The sequence below is a fragment of the Bufo bufo genome, chromosome 5 (genome assembly GCF_905171765.1).
Source record: "Bufo bufo chromosome 5, aBufBuf1.1, whole genome shotgun sequence".
NCBI lineage: Eukaryota > Metazoa > Chordata > Amphibia > Anura > Bufonidae > Bufo > Bufo bufo.
In genome coordinates, this window is record NC_053393.1 from 141775450 (window position 1) to 141803011 (window position 27562).

Genomic DNA, 27562 nt, shown 5'->3' on the forward strand with positions numbered 1-27562 from the left:
TCTCTGTAGTATACGGTAATCATATCTAACTTATGGCTATTGTTTAAAGTATTCCAATCATCTTAAATCTAGCGCTGTACTGCTTACAACTAACTTCTTGGCAGTCAGGAGGCCGGGCGCTCGTAGCGTAGCTCACTAAGCTCACTGAGCCTGCGCCGCCCAGTTTATGAATGAAGCAGGCGGCGCAGGCGCAGTGAGCGTGGTGAGCTACGCTACGAGCGCCCGCCCGCTCGGCCTCCTGACAGCCAAGAAGTTAGTTGTAAGTAGTACAGCAATAGATTTAAGATGATTGGAATACTTTAAACAATAGCCACAAGTTAGATATGATTACCGTATACTACAGAGAGCGGGGCCCGGTGTAGTAGAATACAGTGACTGCATCGGGCCCCGCTGCCATTACAGAAACAGATGCAGGCCCCCATTCACTACTCAGGGACACTGCTATGGGGGATCTGTGGATGACACATAAGATGCTATATATGTGTCATCCACAGATGCCCCCATAACAGTGCCATCCAGATATGCCCCCATAACAGTGCCATCCACATATGCCCCATAATAGTGTCATCCACAGACCCCCATTACAGTAGTTCAAAACCTACCAAAAGCACACCTTTTGGTTCAAAATATATTTTTTCTTATTTTCCTCCTCAAAAACCCAGGTGCGTCTTATGGGTGAAAAATACGGTATTCAAACTTACACCAAAAATAGTGCCATGCAGGACAAACGTTAATAATAAAATATATCTTTACTATAATACAGAATAAAATAAAATTGCAGCTTATAAATAGAATCTATGGAACAAGGGGGACACCTGGTGGACAAAAATCTTAATGGCAACCAACAATCAACTACAGCAAAATAAGAGTAATATACATACTTTGGGCACATTTATTAAGACGGGCGTTTTAGATGCCGGTCTTAATAAAGCGCTAAGCAGGCAGTGGTTCCGCCGAAGTTATGAAGAGGCGCATGCCTCTCTATAACTTCGGCGCATCCAGCACCAGTTCTAAATGTAAGGCAGCTTCCGAGCCGTGTTCCATTTAGACCTTTTTCTACGCCTAAAACAGGTGTAGAAAATTATGAATGAGATGGGCCTGCCGGATCGTCCCCTTCACTGAGCACACCACGCCCACTTATTTAGAACTGGTGTGAGCAGGGCGAGGTCGCAGCTAGTTGCGCCGCTACCTGCTCCTAAAATATACCTAGTTTAGGCGTAATTCGAAATGATAATTGACCCTCTGTATGTACCAGTAAGGACCCAGTGGGCATGTACTTAAGGGCCACCTGAAAGAAGAGATCAGGAGAGTATAATCACACCTAAAAGAGTAAACAGAGCAGCAGTGGAGGCTGGCTACTGCCCCACAGAAGACCCAACGCACCCAATGCATTTTGCAATAAAGTTTCGTCTAGGAGTGGAGAGGGGGTGCTGGTTCTATGTGGATTTTTTTAACTTTTATGTTTATTTATGCACAATTGATTTTATCTGGATTATAATAAAGATATCGTTTTATTATTAACATTGGTCCTGCATGGTGGAATTTTTGGAGTGTAACAGAAATATCTAGCCATGATATCTCATTCCAAAGACAATTAATGTGACGAAGATGACCGTTAAGACTTACGTGTTAATGATGATTGTGTAAGAAACCAGAAGCTCCAGGATTTTCTCAAACAGTAAAAAAAAGCAGAACTTACTTTCAAAGCTTCTACGTCACTCTGTCTCTGGTCACTGGACACTGACTCAGAGTCTGAAATCTCCACCTCACTCTCAGCTGCTTCAGACACATTGCCCTCTTCCTGACCACACTCCACGTCACTGTCTTCTTGCCAGTCAGTAATATGAGGAACGTCACCTAGTTAAAATATATCAAACAAAACGAATAAAAATCATTTGGCAATTTGATTATAAGCACTTCCATTGCAGACTTCATAGTTTTCTCATGAAACCGTCGGATACCTCGATGGAAGCAAAGAAGCCAAAAATAAATAAATAAATAGCCACTTTCTTTCATTTACTTCTAAAGATAGAGGCAAGCATCTGACACAAAACTTGTCAATGATGATGACTTCAAGACAAAAAATATTTGATCAATTTAGAGCAGCGGTTCTCAACCTAGGGGTCGCGACCCCTTTGGGGGTCGATCGGCCCTTTCCGGGGGGTCGCCTGAGGCTTCCTATTGTGGGTCGCCCGCACAACGGCAGCGGCCCCTTATCCTCGCGCACAGGAAGTGATGTCCTATCACTGCCTGTGCTTGAAGGAGCCTGACGTCTGGACGGGTAAGTCGGGCCGCCTGTCTGTTGAGGTCCGAGTTTTAATGACACCGCCGCTGAGCACCACTGCCACCAATGATTTAATTGAACCTGGCTGAGCCTGGCTAATTTTATTTTAATTATTTGGCTGAGCAAGGCTTAATTTATTTGGGGGGACATGAAGCACCGCTGATTTATTTATTTGGGGGATCCTGAGCACTTCTGATTTATTTATTTGGGGGACCCTGAGCACCATTGATTTATTTATTTGGGGGGGACCTGAAGCACCGCTGATTTATTTATTTGGGGGACCCTGAGCACTTCTGATTTTTTTTTTTTGGGGGACCCTGAGCACCATTGATTTATTTATTTGGGGGAAACCTGATGCACCACTGATTTATTTATTTGGGGGTACCCTGAGCACCATTGATTTATTTATTTGGGGGAGACCTGAAGCCCCGCTGATTTATTTATTTGGGGGAGACCTGAAGCCCCGCTGATTTATTTATTTGGGGGACCCTGAGCACCATTGATTTATTTTGGGGAATCCTGATGCACCACTGATTTATTTATTTGGGGGTACCCTGAGCACCGCTGATTTATTTATTTGGGGGAGACCTGAAGCCCCGCTGATTTATTTATTTGGGGGACCCTGAGCACTTCTGATTTATTTATTTGGGGGTACCCTGAGCACCGCTGATTTATTTATTTGGGGGAGACCTGAAGCCCCGCTGATTTATTTATTTGGGGGAGACCTGAAGCCCCGCTGATTTATTTATTTGGGGGACCCTGAGCACTTCTGATTTATTTATTTGGGGGACCCTGAGCACCATTGATTTATTTATTTGGGGGAAACCTGATGCACCACTGATTTATTTATTTGGGGGTACCCTGAGCACTTCTGATTTATTTATTTGGGGGGGACTTGAAGCACCACTGATTTATTTATTTGAGGGGTACCCTGAGCACCACTGATTTTTTTAAATTTTTTTTTTGGGGGGGGGTACTGTGAGCACCACTGATGTATTTTTTAGGGGGTATTTGTTGTTTATTATTTATTTTAAAGTTATTTATTTGGTTTACAAATATTTTGTATTTATGCTAAAGTTCTGTGGGTATGAATGAATACTTGTGTATTTGAATTAACATTTGGTGTATTGGTGTCTGTGCGTGTTTTTGGTGGGTCATCACAACAGTAGCAAAATTAGTTATGACGTAGCAAGGAAAAAAATGTAATGGTTCGGGGTCACCACAACATGAGGAACTGTATTAAGGGGTCACGGCTTTAGAAAGGTTGAGAACCACTGATTTAGAGGTTTCTAAAAGTATACCTTCCGACAGGTCATGAATATCCGAACACTGCGAATGCATGCAAATCAGCTGTTGATGTAGTTCCGGTGCCATAGCTACTCCCGAACAGCTGATCGGCAGGGGTGCGCAGTGTCGGACCCCCGCTGAGCTGATATTGATGACCTAGGAATAGAGAACCTCTTTAAAATGCCTCAGAAGAGCATACAGACATCATCAGACAAACCCTTTAATCTTATTTGGTGTTGCGCAAATCATACATCTGGTATAAACTCTTCAGAAAATTATTATTAAAGGGGTCGTTCAGGTTTAATAATACAGGACTCTTTATCTTGCACAGGCTGCATATAAAAATATTGAACAGTCGATTACCCATTATCATGTTTTCAGAGAATAAACTGGAGTTGGATGTAACGTGGAAGCACAGAGGTCTATTTTAGTATAGATACTTACCACTGCTTGATCGGTCATTGGATAAAGAAACCTCTATATCTTGTGATTTGCTCGCACTGTGTGGGGATACATCTGCAATATCAGGCTGTGAAGTCTTATTGCTGCCATCATCTGACCATTCGTTATCACTGGAACTCCACACTATATCAGCAGGATCTTTCAGACTTTCATCTGCTGAGGTTTCTGCAATAACACAAAGTAAACTTTTGAAGCATTCCTTCTATGATTACTTCAGTGTAGGCCACTTTCTCACGCACAATACTTTTCATCAGTATTTGTAATTCAAAACCAAGATTGGCTCCAAAACCTAGAAGAGTAATAAATCTTTCCATTCCATTATTTTCTGTAGGTTCCACTTCTAGATTAGGCTTATGAATACTGATACTTCAAGCAGTTCTTCCTATGTACCGGAGTTTAAACCTAACTGAGAACTAGCTACCCAAAGACTATCATATCCCCCCCAAAAATTTAGCTATAACATTCCCATTAAAAAATATAATTTTTATTAAAAACAGTTAAAAAAAAGTAATCAATATGAGGTTCTAATATGTATCCTACAACCAGATACGCAGACATTTCAGAAATAATTCATTATAATCTGAAAGTACTTTAGTAACTAATCTTGCGGTGCAAGACAGGACAATCTGCTGCCCAGAAACGATGATTTAGGTGTCAACTAGGGATGAGCGAATGAAACATCTGAAGTCGATTCGCATAAAACTTTGTTTCAATGCTGTACGGAGCAAGCTCTCCGTACAGTATTAGAATGTATTGGCTCCGATGAGAGGAAGTTATTACTTTGTGAAGTCTCGCGAGACATAGAAACACAGAATGTATCGGCAGATAAGAACTATTTAGCCCATCTAGTCTGCCCAATATACTGAATACTAGGGCTGCACGATATGGGAATTTTGTGCGATTGCGATAAGGGCCCTAAAAATTGCGATAACGATATGCGATGAGATATTTTAAGGGAATTGTGCTAGAGGTCTATTTGCTTGGATTTTCAAGGCAAAAGCACACAGAAATTACTGATAATGCTGAAATGTAGTTATGCTTAACTCAAGAACTGAAATGCACAGTGTTTTTCAAAATAAAACATCTTTTACTAAATTAAATAACATATTTGCATTACTGCAAAAGTACAAATAACAAAACTTGTCATTTTCTTAATAGCACAGAACAGATAAACAGAATAAATAGAACATTTGTTCATTAAAATAACGACTTGCCTCCAGCCCCTCCTCCCTCCCCGCACTAACTGATGTATCGCCAGCCGCGCTGTGCAGCATAGCTGGCGGCGATACATCCATGTCAGCCACGTAAAAAGTCAACCATCGCTTTATAAGACGCACTGCCATTTTCCCCCCACTTTTGCGGGAAAAAAAGTTAGTCTTATAAAGCGAAAAATATGGTAATACAATTGCAGAATTTTTGGGTCGGCCAATTGGCGATTGCGATATGGCGATTAATTGCGATTGCTTTGGCGATATATTGTGCAGGCCTACTGAATACTATGAATAGCCCCTGGCCCTATCTTATATGAAGGATGGCCTTATGCCTATCCCATGCATGCTTAAACTCCTTCACTGTATTGGCAGCAACTACTTCTGCAGGAAGGCTATTCCATGCATCCACTACTCTCTCAGTAAAGTAATACTTCCTGATATTACTTTTAAACCTTTGCCCCTCTAATTTAAAACTATGTCCTCTTGTAGCAGTTTTTCTTCTTTTAAATATTCTCTCCTCTTTTACCTTTTTGATTCCCTTTATGTATTTAAAGTTCCAAGTTCCAGAACCCAAGTTCGGAAAATAGTTTTTTTTTTACAGTATAAATCAATTTATGAAGTTATTATGCGAAGTCTAGCGAGACTTTGCGAAGTAATAACTTTGGCTCATCGGAGCCAATACATTCTAATACTGTACGGATCACTTGAAACAAAGTTTTATGCGAATCGACTTCGGATGTTTCATCCGAAGTCGATTCACTCATCCCTAGTGTCAACATGAAAAAATGTCTCACTCTATCAACAAGCATCTCGCTCATTCATCAGGTGATCTGCAGCATTTTTGTAAGAACGTTTGTCCGACAATTGAGTGGTGTAAATCCATCTTAAGCTACATTGGCTCTCTACAATCTGATCAATTACCAGTGTGTCTTATTTGTTATCTGCATATCCTGTCATTAGCAGACCCCCCTGGGACTTTCCAAATCTCTAACTAAAACAACCCCTCTCAATATGCCTTATGAGGGCCATAAGGATGTCACAGAGGGAGTGATTCCCTTCATTTGAATGGCCAGCAAGTAGCATTCCATTTAGGTCCCATTTAGTGATGAGCGAAGCGAGCTTCGAATGCTTAATCCGGAGTCGCTTCGTTCAAAACTTCGGAATAATACTGTACAGAGATTCGTCTCAGTACAGTATTAGAATGTATGGGCCCCGATAAGCCAAAGTTAGTTGTTCACGAAGTCGCGCATGATTTTGTTGAATAACTACAGTAGTCGATTATTAAAGTGGAGAACCCCTTTAAAACTTAAAACCGAACTCTGCTTCGGTTCTGAGGTACTAGTCGGACTATTCCTACTAGAAATTTATAAATGGACAACTGGGTGTTACCAGTTGGGAGTGCGCCCCTGCATAGTCTTACACTGGCAGCGCTGATTGGACAGTGTCAGACTGTGAGGAGACACATCTAATCTGTAACACTCAGTTGCCAATTAATTCATAAACGTCTAACAGGAATAATAGAGGGATGGTAGAACATAATGTCATAAGAAAATATTCAGTAAAATTGTTGATTCATGTGTAATACGATTTATTAAGACAAATCAGGGGTGGTGACAGGTCCTCTTTAGGAAAGTCACTTCATAAAACTTCTCATTTACCTTCATCAAACACAACTGAGTGGGCTACGTGCTGAACGCTTCGGGATTTTCTTTCAGATGATCTGGAGGACTATCAAATAAAGGATAAAAAACATGAAAATGAAGATTTGAATAAACATCTGCAAGTATTTCAGCTGTGGGTAAATTGTATTGCATAAGATCATAGAGAATCAACATCCACCCTAAGGGCTCATGCACAAGGCCACAGCCATTTTTGAGGTCCACAAATTGCAGATCCACAAAACACGGATACCGGCCATGTGTGTTCTGCATTTTGCAAAACATAGGACCAACACAGATGCATTCAGCTGCCAAGGGCACATGTAACAGGTCAGACAGTTTCATAGGTACAAATCTGCAGACAGATGCCCTTTAAGTCAGAATTATACCAAAGAAAAATGTTTATAGAAATATACAGGCAGATCTTGGTACAGACATTACAGTAGACATGACCATATATACATAAAAAAAAAAAATGAAAAATTTGGAAGCTCCTACCTTTTCTGCCTGACATCCATCAAATCCCTCAGCACATCGCATCCATGCTTTACTGAGGGACTGGGGCCTAAAGTTTGGCTTTGTTGAGGATTTTTTGGCACCATGATCTAAGTCATCTGGAAAAACTGCATGTATCTTATCCGATGTTCGTTTCCCCTGTAAGAACAATAAAAGGTTTTAACGGAGTTGCATTTTATAGTTGATTGTACATTAAGGATCAGTCATTTTACACATTAGCAAATTCAATGCGAGAAACTTGCTGCATGTGGCAGTGCGAGGTCCCGTTCTGACCTCTCATCCTCTGACAGGAATGCACAGCATTATAATGATTTATAAGGCTGTGTGTCTCTGTTAGGCCTGGAATCTATTGAATTAAATGGACATAATGCTGTGTACACAGATAGCTTTCAGTCACTGATAAGACCGCCTCCTTGTCTTTAAAGCCTAGAATGAGCAGGAATATAAATGAATTGGCCATAACGGAATTCTGTGACTGAATGCATAAGGCCTCTTTCACACGGGCGTTGCGGGTACATGCGCGATTTTTCTGCGCGAGTGCAAAACATTGTAATGCGTTTTGCACTCGCGTGAGAAAAATCGCGCATGTTTGGTACCCAAACCCGAACTTCTTCACAGCAGTTCGGGCTTTAGGATCGGTGTTCTGTAGATTGTATTATTTTCCTTTATAACATGGTTATAAGGGAAAATAATAGCATTCTTAATACAGAATGCATAGTACAATAGCGCTGGAGGGGTAAAAAAAATAAAAAATAATAATAATTAAACTCACCTTAATCCACTTGCTCACGCAGCCCAGCATCTCTTATGTCTTCTTTTTTGCTGTGTGCAGGAAAAGGACCTGTGGTGACCTCACTCCGGTCATCACATGGTCCATCACATGATCCATCACCATGGTAAAAGATCATGTGACGGACCATGTGATGACCGGCGTGACGTCACTACAGGTCCTTTTCCTGCACACAGCAAAAAAGAAGACATAAGAGATGCTGGGCTGCGTGAGCAAGTGGATTAAGGTGAGTTTAATTTAATTTAATTTTTTTACCCCTCCAGCCCTATTTTACTATGCATTCTGTATTAAGAATGCTATTATTTTCCCTTATAACCATGTTATAAGGGAAAACAATAATGATCGGGTCCCCATCCCGATAGTCTCCTAGCAACCGTGCGTGAAAATCGCACCGCATCCACACTTGCTTGCGGATGTTTGCGATTTTCACGCAACCCCATTCATTTCTATGGGGCCTGCGTTACGTGAAAAACGCACAAAGAGGAGCATGCTGCGATTATCACGCAACGCACAAGTGATGCGTGAAAATCACCGCTCGTGTGCACAGCCCCATAGAAATGAATGGGTCAGGATTCAGTGCGGGTGCAATGCGTTCAACTCACGCATCGCATCCGCGCGGAATACTCGCCCGTGTGAAAGGGGCCTAACAGAATGCCTTTAAGCCCTTAACGCAGAACGCCGTATATGTACAGCAGGGGATGCATTGGCGGAATGATCGGGCGGGCACCGGAGCGGTGCGCGCTCGATCACTGCAGGGGTCCGGCAGTCCCTGGTAGCCGGGCCCCTGCTGTATCCGCCGGCATCGCTGTTTACCACGGCTGGTTACCGGTATAGTTTCGATACCGGGATTTAACATTTAACGATACTAGGCTGCGCTACTGCACAGCCTAGTATCAGAGAAAATGGAGCGAGCTACTCTCAGTGCACAGGGGAGAAGTCGTCTCCTCCCCTCCCCCCCCCCCCCCCGTGCCGCTACTGCCAGAAGAAGAGAGAGAGGAGGAGGAGGGGAGGGCTGTGGCCACTGCACCACCAATGAAGATAAGGCGGGTGTCGGCTGCAGAATCACATAGCCGGCACCCGGCCCCTATGACAGGGATATGCGATCAATGGCAGTTAACCCGTCAGGTGCAGATTGCCGGCACCCACCTCCTGTATTTGTATTAAAAGGTTACTTATCTTCATTGGTGGTGCAGTGCGCCACACCGCCAGTATTATAATCATTGGTGGCAGTGGTCACAGGGTCCGCTCCCCTACTCTTCATTCATTGGTGGTGCAGTGGCAGCTTCTGATGGGAGCCCCAGCTGGGGCTCCGATTGGTTACCATGGCAGCAGGGACAGTGTAAAGTTTTATTCACCCCAATATAGCTCTATTAGGGTGAATAGGACAAGGGATGAAAAGATCCCAGGTTCTAGCTCCTAAGGGGAGAAATAGTTATTAAATAAAAAGCAAAAAAAAATATATAAAATATATAAACATAATAAACAATAACAACATATTACATATCGCCTCGACCAAAAAAGTGCGAACTATTAAAATATAAAAAAATATCTCCTATGCGGTGAACACCGTAACAGAAAAAAATAAAAACTGCGCGAGTCGCCATTTTGTTAGTCACCTTGTCCCCCCAAAAACTAAGATCAGACTGTTAAATTATGGGCCGGACATTCCATAAAATGCGGAATGCACGCAGCTTTTTTGGTGTTTTATTTTTTCGCGTGATATCAAATATCACAATACTTTATGGTATCGAAATCGAATTAAAATGTTGGTATCGTGACAACCCTAATTCTTACCCCCCCCCCCCCCCCCCCCCCATAACTTTTTAATTTTATGTGTACGGAGCTGTGTGAGGGCTCATTTTTTGCGGGGCAATCTGTACTTTTAATTGATATTATTTTGGAGTGTGTATGAGTTTTTGATTACTTTTTATTAAAATTTTGGCGGGAGCTGAAGCAACCAAATACGGCAAATCAGCCATTTTGACTTTTTCTGTTGCACTGTTTGCCATATGAGATAAATATTTTTATATTTTAATAGTACAGACGGTGATACCCATAATGTTTCGTTTTTGCACCTCCTTTGTTTCAAAGTTCGGTTCGGGTTCCAAACTTGACCCCGAACAAAAAATGGCTGTTAAAAAAATAAATAAGAAAAAAGTCATAGAAAGTGATAGAGGGCTGCAAAAGGATCCAAAATGGGGTTAAAAGCAGTACAATTGCCCTGCAAACAAATGTGGATAGGGAAAGGACTTAACATGAAATACATAAAAATAAAAAATAATAATCTTGAACCAGGAGACGGAGGTCCATGTGGAGTAAGAAGTTGAGGAGGCTGTAGATATGGCGGTGTAGGTGGAAGAGGCGGAGGAGGAAGCCAACAATGTTTTTGTTGTTTGTTTGTATTTTGTCTGTTAATTCTGTGTGTGACCTAATTTTTTGGGGTGCGGCCGGTATACTTCACTACTCTGCCAATATAACAAATAATAATCTTGAACCAAGAGGTGGAGGTCCGAGTAGAGGAGGTGGATGTGGCGGTGCAGGTGGAAGAGTTGGGGGAGGAAGCTGACACTGTTAAAGTTTTTTAAAATGTGTGGGTGCAGCCGGTATACTTCTCTACTCTGCCAATATAAGACATAATAATCTTGAGCCAGAAGGTGGAGGTCCAAGTGGAGGAGGAGGCGGACGTGGCAGTGTAGGCAGAGGAGACGGAGGAGGTAGCCAAGAATTATTTTATTATTTTATTTTGTTTTATTTTTTTCGTTTGTGAAGGCCCCAAAACATTGGGAAATAGCAAATAGAACGCACTGGATATAACAATGGCTAGGTGCGGCTGGTATACCTCTCTACTCTGACCAAGGTACGGACAAGTCCTGTGGGATCCATGCCTAGTTCATTTTAATGAACGTGAGCTTGTCCACGTTGGCTGTGGACAGGCGGATGCCCCTGTCTGTGATCACACCCACTGCCGTGCTAAAAACACGTTTGGACAATACACTTGCTGCAGGGCAGACCAGCACCTCCAAGGCGTAAAGGGCAAGCTCAGGCCATGTGGAGACCCAGAAGTTAAATGGAGAAGACTCAGTAGGCGCAGATATGTTCACACGTACTGTTGCACCATGTTGCTGAAATGATGCCTCCTGCTAAGATGGTCCGTATCAGATGGTGGTGCTGGATGTTGTGGCGTGCTGACAAAGCTTTTCCGCATTTTGGCCATGCTAACCCTTCCTTTTGAGGTGCTGGCGGATCCACAGCTGCATTGGCGACCACCTCCTCCTCCGTCTCGTGATTCCACTGAGCCCCCGCTGTCAGATGGGAAGGCCATCAGTAGCGCCACTAGCAGCGTGCGCTTGTACTCGCACATCTTTCAATCACGCTCCAGTGACAGAAGGACGGCACGTTCTCCTTGAAGCAGGGATCCAGCAGGGTGGCCACCCAATAATCAGCATGCGTAAGAATCAGGACAACTCGGCGGTCATTGCGCAGGCACTGCAGCATGTAGTCGCTCATGTGTGCCAGGCTGCCCAGAAGCAACGACAAGCTGTCCTCAGGAACTGTATAGTCTGTGTCCTCTGTATACCCCCAGCTCCAGTGATACCCGTGAGCTGATTTGGATGCCACCCTGCTGTGAACGGGGATCCTCCTCCTCCAAAACTGTGCCCTGGCTGGACAGTTGTGTACCTGGCCGCTGTTGGTGCAGGAACCCACCCTCTAAGCCAGCTGTGGATGTCTGGCTTGATAACCGTGGAAATGATCCCTGTTCCTTCTCCTCATCCATCATCGACCAAAGCGTTTTTTCAAGGAGACGTAGAAGTGGGATAGTAACGCTGAGAACAGCGTCATCGGCGCTGGCCATGTTGGTGGAGTACTCAAAACAGCGCAACTCATTACACACGTCCCGCATGGACGCCCACTCACTGGTGGTGAAGTGGTGTTCCGCAGAGCAACTCACCCGTGCGTGCTGAAGCTGAAAGTCCGCTATCGCCTGCTGCTACTCGCACAGTCTCTCCATCATGTGGAAGGTGGAGTTCCACCTTATGGGTACATTGCATATGAGGCAGTGAGCGGGAAGGCAGAAGTTATGCTGCAGCACAGACAGGCGAGCAGCAGCAGGGTGAGAACGTCGAAAGCGCTCACAGACGGCCCGAACTTTCTGCAGCAGCTCTGACATTTTGGGGTAATTTTTCAGGAACCTCTGCACCACCAAATTCAGCACATGCTCCAGGTAAGAGTTGTGCGTCAAACCGGCTAGGCCCAGAGCTGCTACGAGATTTCGCCCAATGTGGCACACCACCAGGCCAGGCTTGAGGCTCAGCAGCACCAGCCACTCATCGGTATGTTCTTCCATGCCATTACACAGCTCCTGCGCGGTGGGGTTTTTCCCCCAAACATATAAAATTCAGAACAGCCTTCTGTCATTTCCCCCTGGCTGTGCTGAAGTTGGTGGTGCGGTAGGACGTGTGCCAAATCGCTTTCTGCCTCAGGCCCAGCCGCCACTACATTTTCGCAGTGGACAGTTAGGGAGATATAACGTCCCTGCCCGTGTTTACTAGTCCATGTATAGCTGGACCTTGCCACACCTGATATGTTCTGCCACTTGTTCATGCAGGGCAGGGACAGCCTGCCTGGAAAAGTAGGGATAGCCGCCGTCAGAATTTTTTTTTTGGCAGCATTTCAAAGGCATGCAGTACTTTTAGTCCGGCTGCCTCTCGCCATGCCGCCGCCGGAACTCCGCCCCCGCCCCATTATAGTCTACAGGGACTATGGCAGGATATATATGGCAGGATATATATGGCATTCAAGTGAACAGAGCTTAGCCCCGCCCACGCTAGTTGATACTAGTCGTGACGTCACTGGGCCAGCGGTAAACAGTGAGAAGGGCCGCTGCCTTCTCAAACAGCTGATTGGCGGGGGTCCTGGGGGTCGGACCCCCGCCGATTAGAAGCTGATGATCTATCCAGAGGATAGATCAGTTAAAACAAAGTGCAGAACCCCTTTAAGCTTAAACGTGGGGAACCATGTCTACAGAATAATAGGAAACATAAGTGAAAAAGCTTATATAATGAGCTTCTTATAAAATATAGGAGCATATGAGAGGATAAACATTAGTATCACATCAGAATTGAAAAAGCTGGCAAATACTTCTCTGTTGAGGCATTTCATTATGTAAAAATACACACACGCACTATTCCTTCGACTTCTGATCCTCCGGGAAATCAGCAATGCATTACCTACCTATCCATGCAATGTACATAAATCTAAAAAGAAAATACAAAAAAAAAACAAAAAAAAACTGAGTTTCAGCACCATCCAGGAAAACACTAGAAAGTCAGGAGATGTTACATCACAGGAATTGTTGGCTGCCCTCCAATAAACTCTGCCAAGTCAAATCTCCTCTGGTCCGCTCCGGGAAATGTGTGAATCACATGTGCTCTGCATGGAGCAAAACAGTAACCACTATCCCAGTGGGCTTCAAGTGGTTATGGATATACTTACAGAATCCAGAAGGATATTACAGCACGCACATCACAAATAATGCAGAAACCACAGAGCAAATGTTCACTGCATCTCCCTTCTTTTTTTTCAATGGCCGATATAAGGTCCACATCTCTACAAAAAGTGTCTCCTGCAAAACAATCCAGTAGGTGGCACACTGCTAATTAACCACTTCAGGGCTGCTCACATTTGCTGGCATTGGGCAGCACCAGCTTGTATTTCTGTACGTTCGTCTTGTAGTGATCTGGCACCGCACAGCAATGTGAACACGTGGGTTGTTACTAGCAGCCTCTGGTCTGCGCGACATCTCAAGACTTGACTGTATTATGTTCCTATTATGTGATCACCTTAATACCCAGTACCGAGACTTTCTTGAGGGTATAAAATCCTCTCTTTGTGGGGGGCGGAGCTTGCCAATGGCCGAGTGAGCAGTGCGCACTCAGAGCTCCTGACTATCTCCGGCAGTTATTCAGAGCCCAGGACACAACTGATTCTCCTACCAACATGAAAAACAGGGGGAAAAGAACCTCGTCCACACCGGCACCGGTGGACAGAAAATCAGGCGCCATGGAGCAATTTCTAGCATCCAGCTCTCAGCCGGCGAGTGGCGCCAAGACATCCACTCGATGTAAGATGGCGGACGCACCTCCTGGTGAGAAGATAGCGGCGCAGGCCGCTGCAGCAACATCTCCTGACCCTAGTCGATCACCGCCTGATACACCGAGTATACGGTCATATGCAGGAGCGGTCCACAGCCAGTCTTCAGTGGCCCCATCCTCACCCGCCATGACGGATAGCAGGCACTCTTCACCCAGCTCCTCAGCTCAGTCACACCACTCACCGGGGCGTCCAAGTGTTGAGGTACAGGCGACACCGTCCTCACAGGAGGAGGAATGGGACTGAAAGGTCCATCTTAAAGCTCTGCCTACAAAGCATGAGCTGAATGCTCTCTTCACTAAGCTTGAAGCGTCACATAAGCAAGATATTGCTGGCCTACATGCAGATATCAAGCAAGTGGGCCACAGAGTGGAGGATGTGGAAGCCATCCAAGAACAGACCCTCCAGACACTGGAGTCTCACCAGCAGATCCTGCAAGATCATACAGGTCAGATCTAGGACATACTGAGTCATCTTTATGACATAGAAAACAGAAATAGGAGAAATAATCTAGGCATAAGGGGAGTCCCAGAATCTGTTCTCCCACAGGACCTGGAACATTGGGCTCAAGATCTATTTGTCAAGCTACTTAATAAAAGCTCAGATACCCCGGTCGAAATTGACAGGTTCCACAGAACTCTGGGTCCGAAACTTTCCGATCCAGCTCGCACGCGTGACATAGTGTGCAGGATTCATTTCTTTAAAGAGAAGGAAGAGATCCTTAAAGCCTCTAGAAACGTGTCGCCAAGTCTCCCGGATTACCCCGGAGTGCTCATCTTACCAGATCTAGCTAGGCGTACACTCATGCTGAGGAAAGCCCTCAAACCTTTATTGATCCTCCTTAAGGACAATGATATTATCTACCGCTGGGGCTACCCCTTTCAGCTCTTCGCCAGAAAAGATGGGAAGTCTGCCGCTTTTAAGACCATCACTGACCTCCAGAAGATACTGGACACTTTCAACTTACCATTGGTCAGCCTTCCTGATTGGCCCAGACAGCGGGAGATGATTTCTGTGCCACACAGAGACCCCTGGCAGACGGCGCTGCCAAAACAACAGAGACCACCTAGAAGCTCTCGTCCGCCTAAAGATTGAACTGTCTAGTTATTGAGAGGTTCCAGCCTCTAGTTGCAATTTATTTTCCTCTTTAAGGAAGCCTAGTTGCACAGGCTCTTTAGAATACTCATAATGTTCTACCAAATGTTCTGACAGTTTGATTGTGACCTGTTATAACCACTTACTCCATTGTCTACCCGGAGACAAGTCAGGCAGCCGCAATGCCCTTGTCTTCTCTTACCCCCACTAGGTATTACAACACCTACTGAGTGTTGTATATGACGAATAGTCATTACTTAGTGACCGTTGAACCGATTGTTTGGTTCCTGTTACTACTCAGATTATCATAATCTGTTCATTGACATCCCAGTGTTCCCTAATTGTATTGTCTGTTTGTCCTACGTCTTCCCCTTGTTTCTTCCCCTCCGTGTAGTCTTTCCATACACCCTTGACCCCTATCCCTTCCATTCACCATGGCAGGATTGTTATCGTTTAGCTCCTTTAATGCCAGGGGCCTTAACAAACCTGAGAAACGCAGTCAAATCCTATACCGATTTCATAAAAAGAGGATCATGATAGCGTTGATCCAGGAGACCCATTTCAAGGTCTCATCCATTCCAAATTGCAGGAACAGGTACTACCCTACCTGGTTCCATAGTCCACACCCAGACAAAAAAGCGGGTGGAGTCTCCATAGCTTTCCACAAAGCCTTTCAACCCAAGGTCTTGGCCTCTGACATTGACACTAAGGGGCGCTATATATTCCTTAAACTTGCACTTAATGATCACATATTTACTGTCGCTAATATGTACTTCCCTAACCAGGGCCAGGCTTCCTTTGGGACCAAGCTGTTGAGAAGATTAGCTGGCTTCGCCGAGGGCTCCCGTTTTATTTTGGGCGATGACCTCAACATGACCATGAACCCCGAGCTTGATTCTTCGGTGGGTAAGTCCACGATCTCTCCCACTTCGTTGCGTAAGTTCAGAACAGCACTCACATCCCTCAGGTTGGTTGATCTTTGGAGGATCTTGCATCCGGGTGTCAGAGATTACAGCTACTATTCTGCTGCACACAACACATACAGCAGACTGGACCATCTCTTCGTATCGCAGAGCTTCTTGGACCTTGATCCCCGATGCTCGATCGATTCTATGATATGGTCGGATCATGCTCCGGTATTTGGACTACTGTCCCCAACTCACACATCCCCTCGCACATTCACTTGGAGATTAAATGATAATCTCTTAAATGATTCGGTTTGTTCTGCAGCTATAAAGAAAACCATTGCTGATTTTATTGCTGACCATCGATCGGATAACACTGCTTCCCCTCTAAAATGGGAAGCACTCAAATGTGTGGTTAGAGGCGTTTTTCTGTCCCACGGGTCTCGGCTTAAAAGAGAGAGGACACATAAGTTAGCTGCTCTTTTTACAGAGCTTGAAGCTAAAGAGACCATTAATAAAACCTCTGCGTCAGATTCTCTTAAAGCTGAACTCTCCTCCATCCGACAGCAGATATTAAAAATTTTAGATCAAAAATCTCTTTGCGTGAGAGATAAAGTTAAGCGAGGTTATTACGAGTTTGGTGACAAATGTGGTAAATGGCTGGCGAAAGCTTTACATCCGCGTATTCCTCTCACACATATTCCCTCATTGAATGTAGGTTCGAAAGGACAGATACATGCCCCACTTGAAATTGCACGTGAGTTCCGGTCATTTTACTCGGACCTATATAACTTAGATCACACATATACATCTGTTCCGAAACCGTCGTCCCACGACATACAAAACTACCTATCTCAATTTGGCCCCTCGAATCTTCCGGACGATGCATCTGCTGGTATGGAGGAAGATTTTTCTCCATCAGAGCTCCTATAAGTCCTTAAGGACCTCAAAAATGGGAAGAGTCCCGGCCCAGACGGGTTAACCGCACGTTTCTATAAATACTTCACGGAAGATCTGGCCCCCATACTCCTAGATACATTCAATTCTATATCCGCCACATGCCCCTTCCCATCTCAAACTCTTCAGGCCCATATCACAGTTATCCCCAAACCGGACAAGGACCATTCCCTTTGTTCCAATTATAGGCCCATCTCCCTTCTTAATATCGACCTGAAAATATTTGCCAAAATACTAGCCTTAAGATTACACCCCCACATACCAAATTGTATTCATAGAGAACAGGTAGGATTTGTTCCAGGACGAGAAGCCCGTGACAACACCATTAACCACCTCAGCCCCCAGTGCTTAAACACCCTGAAAGACCAGGCCACTTTTTACACTTCTGACCTACACTACTTTCACCGTTTATTGCTCGGTCATGCAACTTACCACCCAAATGAATTTTACCTCCTTTTCTTCTCACTAATAGAGCTTTCATTTGGTGGTATTTCATTGCTGCTGACATTTTTACTTTTTTTGTTATTAATCGAAATTTAACGATTTTTTTGCAAAAAAATGACATTTTTCACTTTCAGTTGTAAAATTTTGCAAAAAAAACGACATCCATATAGAAATTTTGCTCTAAATTTATAGTTCTACATGTCTTTGATAAAAAAAAAATGTTTGGGTAAAAAAAAAATGGTTTGGGTAAAAGTTATAGCGTTTACAAACTATGGTACAAAAATGTGAATTTCCGCTTTTTGAAGCAGCTCTGACTTTCTGAGCACCTGTCATGTTTCCTGAGGTTCTACAATGCCCAGACAGTACAAACACCCCACAAATGACCCCATTTCTGAAAGTACACACCCTAAGGTATTCGCTGATGGGCATAGTGAGTTCATAGAACTTTTTATTTTTTTTATTTTTTTTTCAAAAATCTCTTTATTGGATTGAGAAATCAGTTGTACAGCATTGGGTATAGAAACAATACAATACAGGAAATTTGCATCAAAGCACAGTTGTGCAAGCAGTTTGGAAAATAAGATTTCTCAATACACATTTTATCATAATATTCCCCAACTCCCCTCCCCCACTCAACCTCCCGCCCCCCCCCCCCTCCCCACCCCTGAACACCAATCTAAGCTTTTTGGACTTGAAGTGGTTCACCCGCAGTACCCCATCCTCCGCCCTGGATGATTCCCTCGCCTACCAGTCGAACTAATGGGCCAATCTCCCCAGCCTATCTGCCAGCTGAGCCTCTAGATACCACCCTGTGAGTTTAAATGGGGCCATAAGTTCCTGAATTTCAATAACCGAAAGTTGTTTCTCTATGAACCTCCTCCATTTTTTAATAAACTTCTCGACCAAGCGTTCTTTATCTTGTTCTACCTCCAGCCTTTCTAAATAAAGAACATTCTTCATCACCCCTATGACCTCCTCCCACACTGGAACTTCCTTTTCTAGCCAGTGTCGTAGGAGAGACTTTTTAACCGACATCAACAGAAGATGTACACCTAGCTTCGCAACCAGCGATCCCATTTCCTCCTCCTGATTTTTAGGTATGTAATGGAATACGCACTGTTGTGGTGTGGTACCCACCGTATCACCCCAAATGTCATCAATAGCTTCTATGGCCTGTTTCCACAACGGTTGCACTTTCGGGCACTCCCAAATGGCATGTAATAGACCCGCCTTCTGAAGGCTACACTTCGGACACTCACGAAGATAATGGGCAGGGGCGTCACGATAGGACAAATTGAAAGCATACGTCACTCGATGCATGAGTCTTAATTGTGTCTCTCTCCACTGCTCATTATATGTCGCCCGTCTGACCAATTCCATGCCTTCCCTCATCTTTTTTTGTTATGTTCGGGTCAGATAGCTCTCTCTCCCAGGGCTTGTAGGCCCCTTTTACCAGGCCGATCGTCTGGATACTATGAAGCCTGCGTTGTAATTCAGAGAGGGGCATGTGAGAGCCATCCTTGCCTAGCAAGGCCACAAACCATGCTAACCTATCAGCATCCCCAACAGAAGATGCCTGGGCACTACAATAGCTTTTTATTTGCTGGTAGGGAAGATAGTGGGCATCCTGAAAATCAAATTGTACCTTAACCTGATCCCAATCTAACCAGTGGAGACCAGAAGTATGAAGCAGGTCTTCAAGTCTCAGTATATTTTTCTCCCTCCATGCCTGAAACATACTATTCTCCCTACCTTGGGGGAACGCCGGTAGCGACCATAATGGTAATCTGGGTGACAGGTAACAAGGTAGGCCATAGATTTTCCTGATCGCCTTCCACGCCATTATGGTGTCCTTCAAAAGAATGCACTGCCTTATTGACACCGGTATGTCTTTTATCCTGGTATGTAATAGGGCCTCCAAGTTTTCTCCATCAGCTAACTCCCTTTCGAATGCAATCGCCGAGTAATAGCCCGTGCCCCACACCCAGTCCCGCACATGCCTGAAGAGCGCCGCCAAGTTATAGTGGCGAATATTCGGCAATTGCAACCCCCCTTCATATTTCAGCATCGTTAATTTAGCATAAGCGATGCGAGGTCTCTTAGTTTTCCAGAGGAAACGGTTAAACGCCCTTTGCATCCTAACCACATCCACGTGTTTTATCAATAATGGAATTGTCTGAAGCGGGTAGAGAAGCTTTGGGAAGCTCACCATTTTGATTAAGTGAGCCCTCCCACACACTGACAAGGGCAAGTCCTGCCATTTCTCCAATTCATTCTCTATTTTAAGGAAGAGAGGGGGGTAATTCAGAGTGTATAATGACGCTGGAGTGCGGCCTATCTTAATGCCCAAATAGGTCAGGTAATCCCTCCGGACCTCCACACTATTCTGTAGATGTTTAGCTGCCGGAGACTGATGATCAAGAAACAGTAACTGGCTTTTCTCCACGTTGACCCTATACCCTGTGGCCCTGCCGTAGATATTCAAAGCCTCAAGAGTCCTTTCCAAGTGGAGCTCCGGGGACCCAAAATATAGTAGCATGTCATCTGCGAAGCAACTAACCTTCAGCACTTTGCCCCCTATCCTAACCCCTTCAAACGTTTCCGACTTAACTAGCCATCTTGCCAAGGGCTCCATTGCTAAGTTGAAAAGCAACGGAGACAAGGGACAACCCTGTCTCGTGCCCTTCTCCAGCGTAATTGGTTTGGATAGAAAGCCCGGTACATTCACCCGTGCCTGGGGGTTGGTATAGAGTGCGGTCAAGAAATTCCGGAAGCGTCCCGTAATGTTAACCCTATCCAGTACCCTACCCAACCATTGCCAATTGACATTATCGAATGCCTTCTCGGCATCCACTGCCAACAACGCCGGAGAAGGCTTACCTTTGGGGTCTCTATATCTGCTAAGAACGGTTAGAACCTTGCGCACATTAGTCACTGCTGATCTACCCTTCATGAACCCTACCTGATGTGAACTAATGAGATTCGGTATGCAAATGGCTAACCTATTGGCTAAAAGCTTTGCCAGAATTTTAATATCTTGATTGATCAGGGAGATCGGTCTATACGCGCTGGGTTGAGTCAAATCTCTGCCCATTTTCGGGAGAATTTTAATGTATGCCATCTTGCCCGAGTCCGGTAAACTACCCCCGGCCATTATGTTGTTGAACAGACTAGTCAGCGTCGGGGAGAGATCTGGGATCATGGCCTTGTAAAACTCCGCCGGGAATCCGTCGGGTCCCGGGGCTTTACAATTTGATAGCGACTTAATTGTTGTCCCTAACTCTTCATCACTAACGTCTTGACATAACGTTTCCACCGCCTCAGTGGAAAGGCGCGGTAAATCCACCCTGTCTAAAAGGTCCCTTGCCTCCTGGGGGCGGGGGGGATCCCCTGAATATAATGTTTGGAAATATTCTCTTAATATCTCCACTATGTCCTTCGGCTGAGAGCACAGATTTCCCGACCTATCCTTCAGGGGATGCAAGGCCGTTTGTTTCACAAATGGGCGCGTTAGATTTGCTAAAAGCCGGCCCGCCTTATTGCCTACACGAAAAAGCTTAGCCTTTTGGTAGTCTCCAAACCACTTTTCCTTTCCTTCCTGACAGTAGTCAAAACTATGTTTGGCCGTGACCCATAGAACCTTATTGGGAACTGAGGGGTTTTGCAGGAATTGAGTGTACATCTCCCGCACCTTTTGGGTAGCTTCCTCAAACTTTTTACTCGCTTCCCTCTTCTTCCCTATCGAATATGATATTATTCGACCCCGCAGGACCGCCTTGGCCGCGTCCCAAAATAAATTCTGGTTCGATGCCTGTTCCACATTATCCTGGGAGTATTCCCACCACCACCCTTTTAGCTTATCCAGAAATTCCTTATCTTTGAGTAAGTGTTGCGGCATTCTCCACGTAACATCCGGCCCCCTGGGGACTGAGTCCATCATTTCCATAACCACTGGGGCATGATCCGAGATTAACAAGTCCAGTATTTCTACTAGCTTGACTTTTGACAACATTCTCTGAGATGTCAGGAGGTAGTCAATCCGGGACCATGACCCCCGGGCATGAGAAAAATGAGTATATTCGCATTCCACTGGATGGTGGTATCTCCAGGAATCACAAAGACCTGTATTGCGTATCAAAGGGAGCAGCGTCTGGGTCTGTCTTTGCGGGGTAACGTTTTCCAAAGCCCCTCTCTTCCTATCTTCCTGCTCGTTATGTACCCTATTAAAATCACCCCCCACCAGCAGCATCTGTGAGTCTTCTTCCAAAATGTCTTTCTCCAACGACCTGTAAAAGTCAGTCTGAGCGGTGTTTGGGGCATAGACATTTTGTAGAACTATCTGACCAACCGGAGAGTCCATGTTTATTCGCATCCACCTCCCCTGAGTGTCAATGGACATGGAGCGAATCTCGTATTGCAAGCGTTTGTGAAACAAGACCATAACACCCGCCTTTTTGCCAACTGAGGGTGAACCTATTACTTGTCCCACCCATAGTCTGCGCATCCGGAAAAAATCAGCCTCTTCTAAGTGGGTCTCCTGCAGGAGCGCCACATCTACTTTTAATTTTTTAAGATGTCGCAACACCGCCATACGTTTAGTAGGGGATCGTAGGCCCTTGACATTCCACGTGATTACACGCATAGTAATTTCACTATGTGTTCGCCCTCTGCAGGAGAAGCCACCAAGAACTGGTCAACACAGAATATCACAGATTGGTACCAAGGTATCTGCATCCTAACCACATACAATTTAGTGTTCACTCCCCTCCCTCCCCCCCACCCATGACCCCCCAACCCGCCCCACAACTTAGATAAAACAAATGTCGACTTCACTTTTTTCGCGCATCTAACAGTGTAGTAGTTGTCACTACCTTCTTCAAGCATCATTAGCTATCCCTAAACATAAACCGTTCCCCGGCCCATAGTACTCGGCATAATCAATGCGTTTTAACATGTTAACATAAATGAACACAAAGTCCAATGCTATCTCACGTGACTCTCCAGGATGGCCTACTCATATTCCAACGATACCCGGTGCTGTCCATATTCAACCTGGAGTCGCCCCCAGGTGTTCTGGCTCTGCAGATCTGGACCCCCCTCTCCCCGACTTCTGGGTAGCTCCTCTCCCTCTGACCGAGGAAGTTGATCGCTGGGAGGATGTATGCATCAAATCAGAGAATAGGGGATCTGAGTCCAGCGAACCCAAAGCTTCTCCCGGCGAAAGGAACGTGTCAACTGTCCCGTCTGGACGAAAAATCCGCAGGGTTGCAGGGTAAAGTAAGGCGAACTTGACCTTGTTGCGAGCAAGAGCCGAGCACACTTGCGAAAATTCCCTCCTGCGCTTAGCCACTTCTGCTGAGTAATCGCTGAATAGGAGGATCTTGTTGCCCCTAATCGTCAGCGGCCTCCCATTGCGCCGAAATTTTGCTAGTATTGCTTCTTTGGCGGCATAGTTCAAATATTTGGCTATGGCTGCTCTAGGCTTCATGTTGTTGGAGCGTGAACTTGCTGGCAACGACGGCCCCAAACGGTGCGCCCTCTCCACTGTACAATTGCCGCGCAGCCCCAGTGCTTGTGGGATCTCTACCTCACAGATGTCCATCAATTGGGTCGGCGAAATCGACTCCGGAAGGCCGATGATCCGCAGATTGCTTCTCCTGGATCGGTTCTCCAGGTCGTCTAACTTCTCCTTCAGGTACTGGTTATCTCGCAGGAGGTCACTGATACTCCTCTGGGCACTCCCCAGATCCTCTTCCACCACTACCACTCTTTGTTCCACCTCAGCTATCTGTGATGTATGTTGCGCCACGTCAGACTGCAGTTGTTGCAGGGCCGAGGAGACCGTGGCTTCCAGGGAGGCTTTTATGTCTGGTGCCAGCAGTTTAGCCACTTCTATGGCCATAGATTTACAAGAGGCTGTTAATTCATCAGCCGATGTTAGACAGCTCTCTCCCTCTTCCTCCTCTGACCCCGATGCCTCCGCACTCCTCTGGGTTGATTGCGAGGACGAACGGGTAAGTCTGTGCCGCTTCTCAGCCGCCGGCGCCATTTTGCCCCTGGCCTTCAGGTCTTCACCTGCCGAGAGTGGTGTCCGCGGTTCTTTCTGGGAGCCGCCTCTGACTACGAACTTTTCCATGGGCGCTCCCTACAGTACACGGGAGGACTGAGGGTACCTTTCGGACCCGGGATGCGGCGGCTCTCTAGGTTATCGGGCCGATCGAACGGAGAGCCTCTCACTCGCGCCTCTCCATGCGCGCGCCGGAACCGGAAGTCTCCGAACTTTTTATTTTTTGTCACAAGTTAGCGGAAAATGATGATTTTTATTTTTTTTATTTTTTTTATTACAAAGTCTCATATTCCACTAACTTGTGACAAAAAATAAAAAGTTCTATGAACTCACTATGCCCATCAGCGAATACCTTGGGGTCTCTTCTTTCCAAAATGGGGTCACTTGTGGGGTAGTTATACTGCCCTGGCATTCTAGGGGCCCAAATGTGTGGTAAGGAGTTTGAAATCAAATTCTGTAAAAAATGACCTGTGAAATCCGAAAGGTGCTCTTTGGAATATGGGCCCCTTTGCCCACCTAGGCTGCAAAAAAGTGTCACACATCTGGTATCTCCGTACTCAGGAGAAGGTGGGGAATGTGTTTTGGGGTGTCATTTTATATATACCCATGCTGGGTGAGAGAAATATCTTGGCAAAAGACAACTTTTCCCATTTTTTTATACAAAGTTGTCATTTGACCAAGATATTTATCTCACCCAGCATGGGTATATGTAAAAAGACACCCCAAAACACATTCCTCAACTTCTCCTGAGTATGGGGATACCAGATGTGTGACACTTTTTTGCAGCCTAGGTGGGCAAAGGGGCCCATATTCCAAAGAGCACCTTTCGGATTTCACTCGTCATTTTTTACTGAATTTGATTTCAAACTCCTTACCACACATTTGGGCCCCTAGAATACCAGGGCAGTATAACTACCCCACAAGTGACCCCATTTTGGAAAGAAGACACCCCAAGGTATTCCGTGAGGGGCATGGCGAGTTCCTAGAATTTTTTATTTTTTGTCACAAGTTAGTGGAAAATGATGATTTTTTTATTTTTTTCATACAAAGTCTCATATTCCACAAACTTGTGACAAAAAATAAAAACTTCCATGAACTCACTATGCCCATCAGCGAATACCTTGGGGTCTCTTCTTTCCAAAATGGGGTCACTTGTGGGGTAGTTATACTGCCCTGGCATTCTAGGGGCCCAAATGTGTGGTAAGTAGGTAAATGGCCTGTGAAATCCGAAAGGTGCTCTTTGGAATGTGGGCCCCTTTGCCCACCTAGGCTGCAAAAAAGTGTCACACATCTGGTATCTCTGTATTCAGGAGAAGTTGAGGAATGTGTTTTGGGGTGTCTTTTTACATATACCCATGCTGGGTGAGATAAATATCTTGGTCAAATGCCAACTTTGTATAAAAAAATGGGAAAAGTTGTCTTTTGCCAAGATATTTCTCTCACCCAGCATGGGTATATGTAAAATGACACCCCAAAACACATTCCCCAACTTCTCCCGATTACGGAGATACCAGATGTGTGACACTTTTTTGCAGCCTAGGTGGGCAAAGGGGCCCATATTCAAAAGAGCACCTTTCGGATTTCACAGGTCATTTTTTACAGAATTTGATTTCAAACTCCTTACCACACATTTGGGCCCCTAGAATGCCAGGGCAGTATAACTACCCCACAAGTGACCCCATTTTGGAAAGAAGAGACCCCAAGGTATTCGCTGATGGGCATAGTGAGTTCATGGAACTTTTTATTTTTTGTCACAAGTTAGTGGAATATGAGACTTTGTATGAAAAAATAAATAAAATAAAAAATAAGCATTTTCCACTAACTTGTGACAAAAAATAAAAAATTCTAGGAACTCGCCATGCCCCTCACGGAATACCTTGGGGTGTCTTCTTTCCAAAATGGGGTCACTTGTGGGGTAGTTATACTGCCCTGGCATTTTCCAGGGGCCCTAATGTGTGGTAAGTAGGTAAATGACCTGTGAAATCCTAAAGGTGCTCTTTGGAATATGGGCCCCTTTGCCCACCTAGGCTGCAAAAAAGTGTCACACATGTGGTATCGCCGTATTCAGGAGAAGTTGGGGAATGTGTTTTGGGGTGTCATTTTACATATACCCATGCTGGGTGAGAGAAATATCTTGGCAAAAGACAACTTTTCCCATTTTTTTATACAAAGTTGGCATTTGACCAAGATATTTCTCTCACCCAGCATGGGTATATGTAAAATGACACCCCAAAACACATTCCCCAACTTCTCCTGAGTACGGCGATACCAGATGTGTGACACTTTTTTGCAGCCTAGATGCGCAAAGGTGCCCAAATTCCTTTTAGGAGGGCATTTTTAGACATTTGGATACCAGACTTCTTCTCACGCTTTGGGGCCCCTAGAATGCCAGGGCAGTATAAATACCCCACATGTGACCCCATTTTGGAAAGAAGACACCCCAAGGTATTCAATGAGGGGCATGGCGAGTTCATAGAAATTTTTTTTTTTTGGCACAAGTTAATTTTTTTCTCACAAAGTCTCCCGTTCCGCTAACTTGGGACAAAAATTTCAATCTTTCATGGACTCAATATGCCCCTCACGGAATACCTGGGGGTGTCTTCTTTCCGAAATGGGGTCACATGTGGGGTATTTATACTGCCCTGGCATTCTAGGGGCCCTAAAGCGTGAGAAGAAGTCTGGAATATAAATGTCTAAAAAATTTTACGCATTTGGATTCCGTGAGGGGTATGGTGAGTTCATGTGAGATTTTATTTTTTGACACAAGTTAGTGGAATGTGAGACTTTGTAAGAAAAAAATAAATAAATTCCGCTAACTTGGGCCAAAAAAATATCTGAATGGAGCCTTACAGAGGGGTGATCAATGACAGGGGGGTGATCAATGACAGGGGGTTGATCAATGACAGGGGGGTGATCAATGACAGGGGGGTGATCAGGGAGTCTATATGGGGTGATAACTACAGTCATTGATCACGCCCGTGTAAGGCTTCATTCAGACGTCCGGATGCGTTTTGCGGATCCGATCCATCTATCAGTGCATCCGTAAAAATCATGCGGACGTCTGAATGGAGCTTTACAGGGGGGTAATCAATGACAGGGGGGTAATCAATGACAGGGGGGTGATCAGGGAGTCTATATGGGGTGATCACCACAGTCATTGATCATGCCCCTGTAAGGCTTCATTCAGACGTCCGGATGCGTTTTGCGGATCCGATCCATGTATCAGTGCATCCGTAAAAATCATGCGGACATCTGAATGGAGCTTTACAGGGGGGTAATCAATGACAGGGGGGTGATCACCACAGTCATTGATCATGCCCCTGTAAGGCTTCATTCAGACGACCGGATGCGTTTTGCGGATCCGATCCATGTATCAGTGCATCCGTAAAAATCATGCGGACATCTGAATGGAGCTTTACAGGGGGGTGATCAGGGAGTCTATATGGGGTGATCACCACAGTCATTGATCATGCCCCTGTAAGGCTTCATTCAGACGTCCGGATGCGTTTTGCGGATCCGATCCATCTATCAGTGGATCCGTAAAAATCATGCGGACGTCTGAATGGAGCTTTACAGGGGGGTAATCAATGACAGGGGGGTGATCAGGGAGTCTATATGGGGTGATCACCACAGTCATTGATCACGCCCCTGTAAGGCTTCATTCAGACGTCCGGATGCGTTTTGCGGATCCGATCCATCTATCAGTGGATCCGTAAAAATCATGCGGACGTCTGAA

At 45.1% G+C, this 27562-nt stretch overlaps 1 protein-coding gene across 2 annotated transcripts in view; it reads right to left on the bottom strand.

Annotated features, from left to right (window-relative positions):
• The window catches only part of SPIDR (scaffold protein involved in DNA repair), a 581260-nt gene that overhangs the window by 526312 nt on the left and 27386 nt on the right, over positions 1 to 27562 (bottom strand). For both annotated transcript variants that reach the window (XM_040431991.1, XM_040431990.1), the window contains exons 2-5: positions 7401 to 7556; positions 6903 to 6972; positions 4016 to 4198; positions 1700 to 1857 (exon numbers count right to left, since the gene is read on the bottom strand). In XM_040431991.1, the coding sequence (XP_040287925.1) occupies positions 1700 to 1857; positions 4016 to 4198; positions 6903 to 6972; positions 7401 to 7556 (567 nt within the window). The remainder of the gene's footprint in view (positions 1 to 1699; positions 1858 to 4015; positions 4199 to 6902; positions 6973 to 7400; positions 7557 to 27562) is intronic.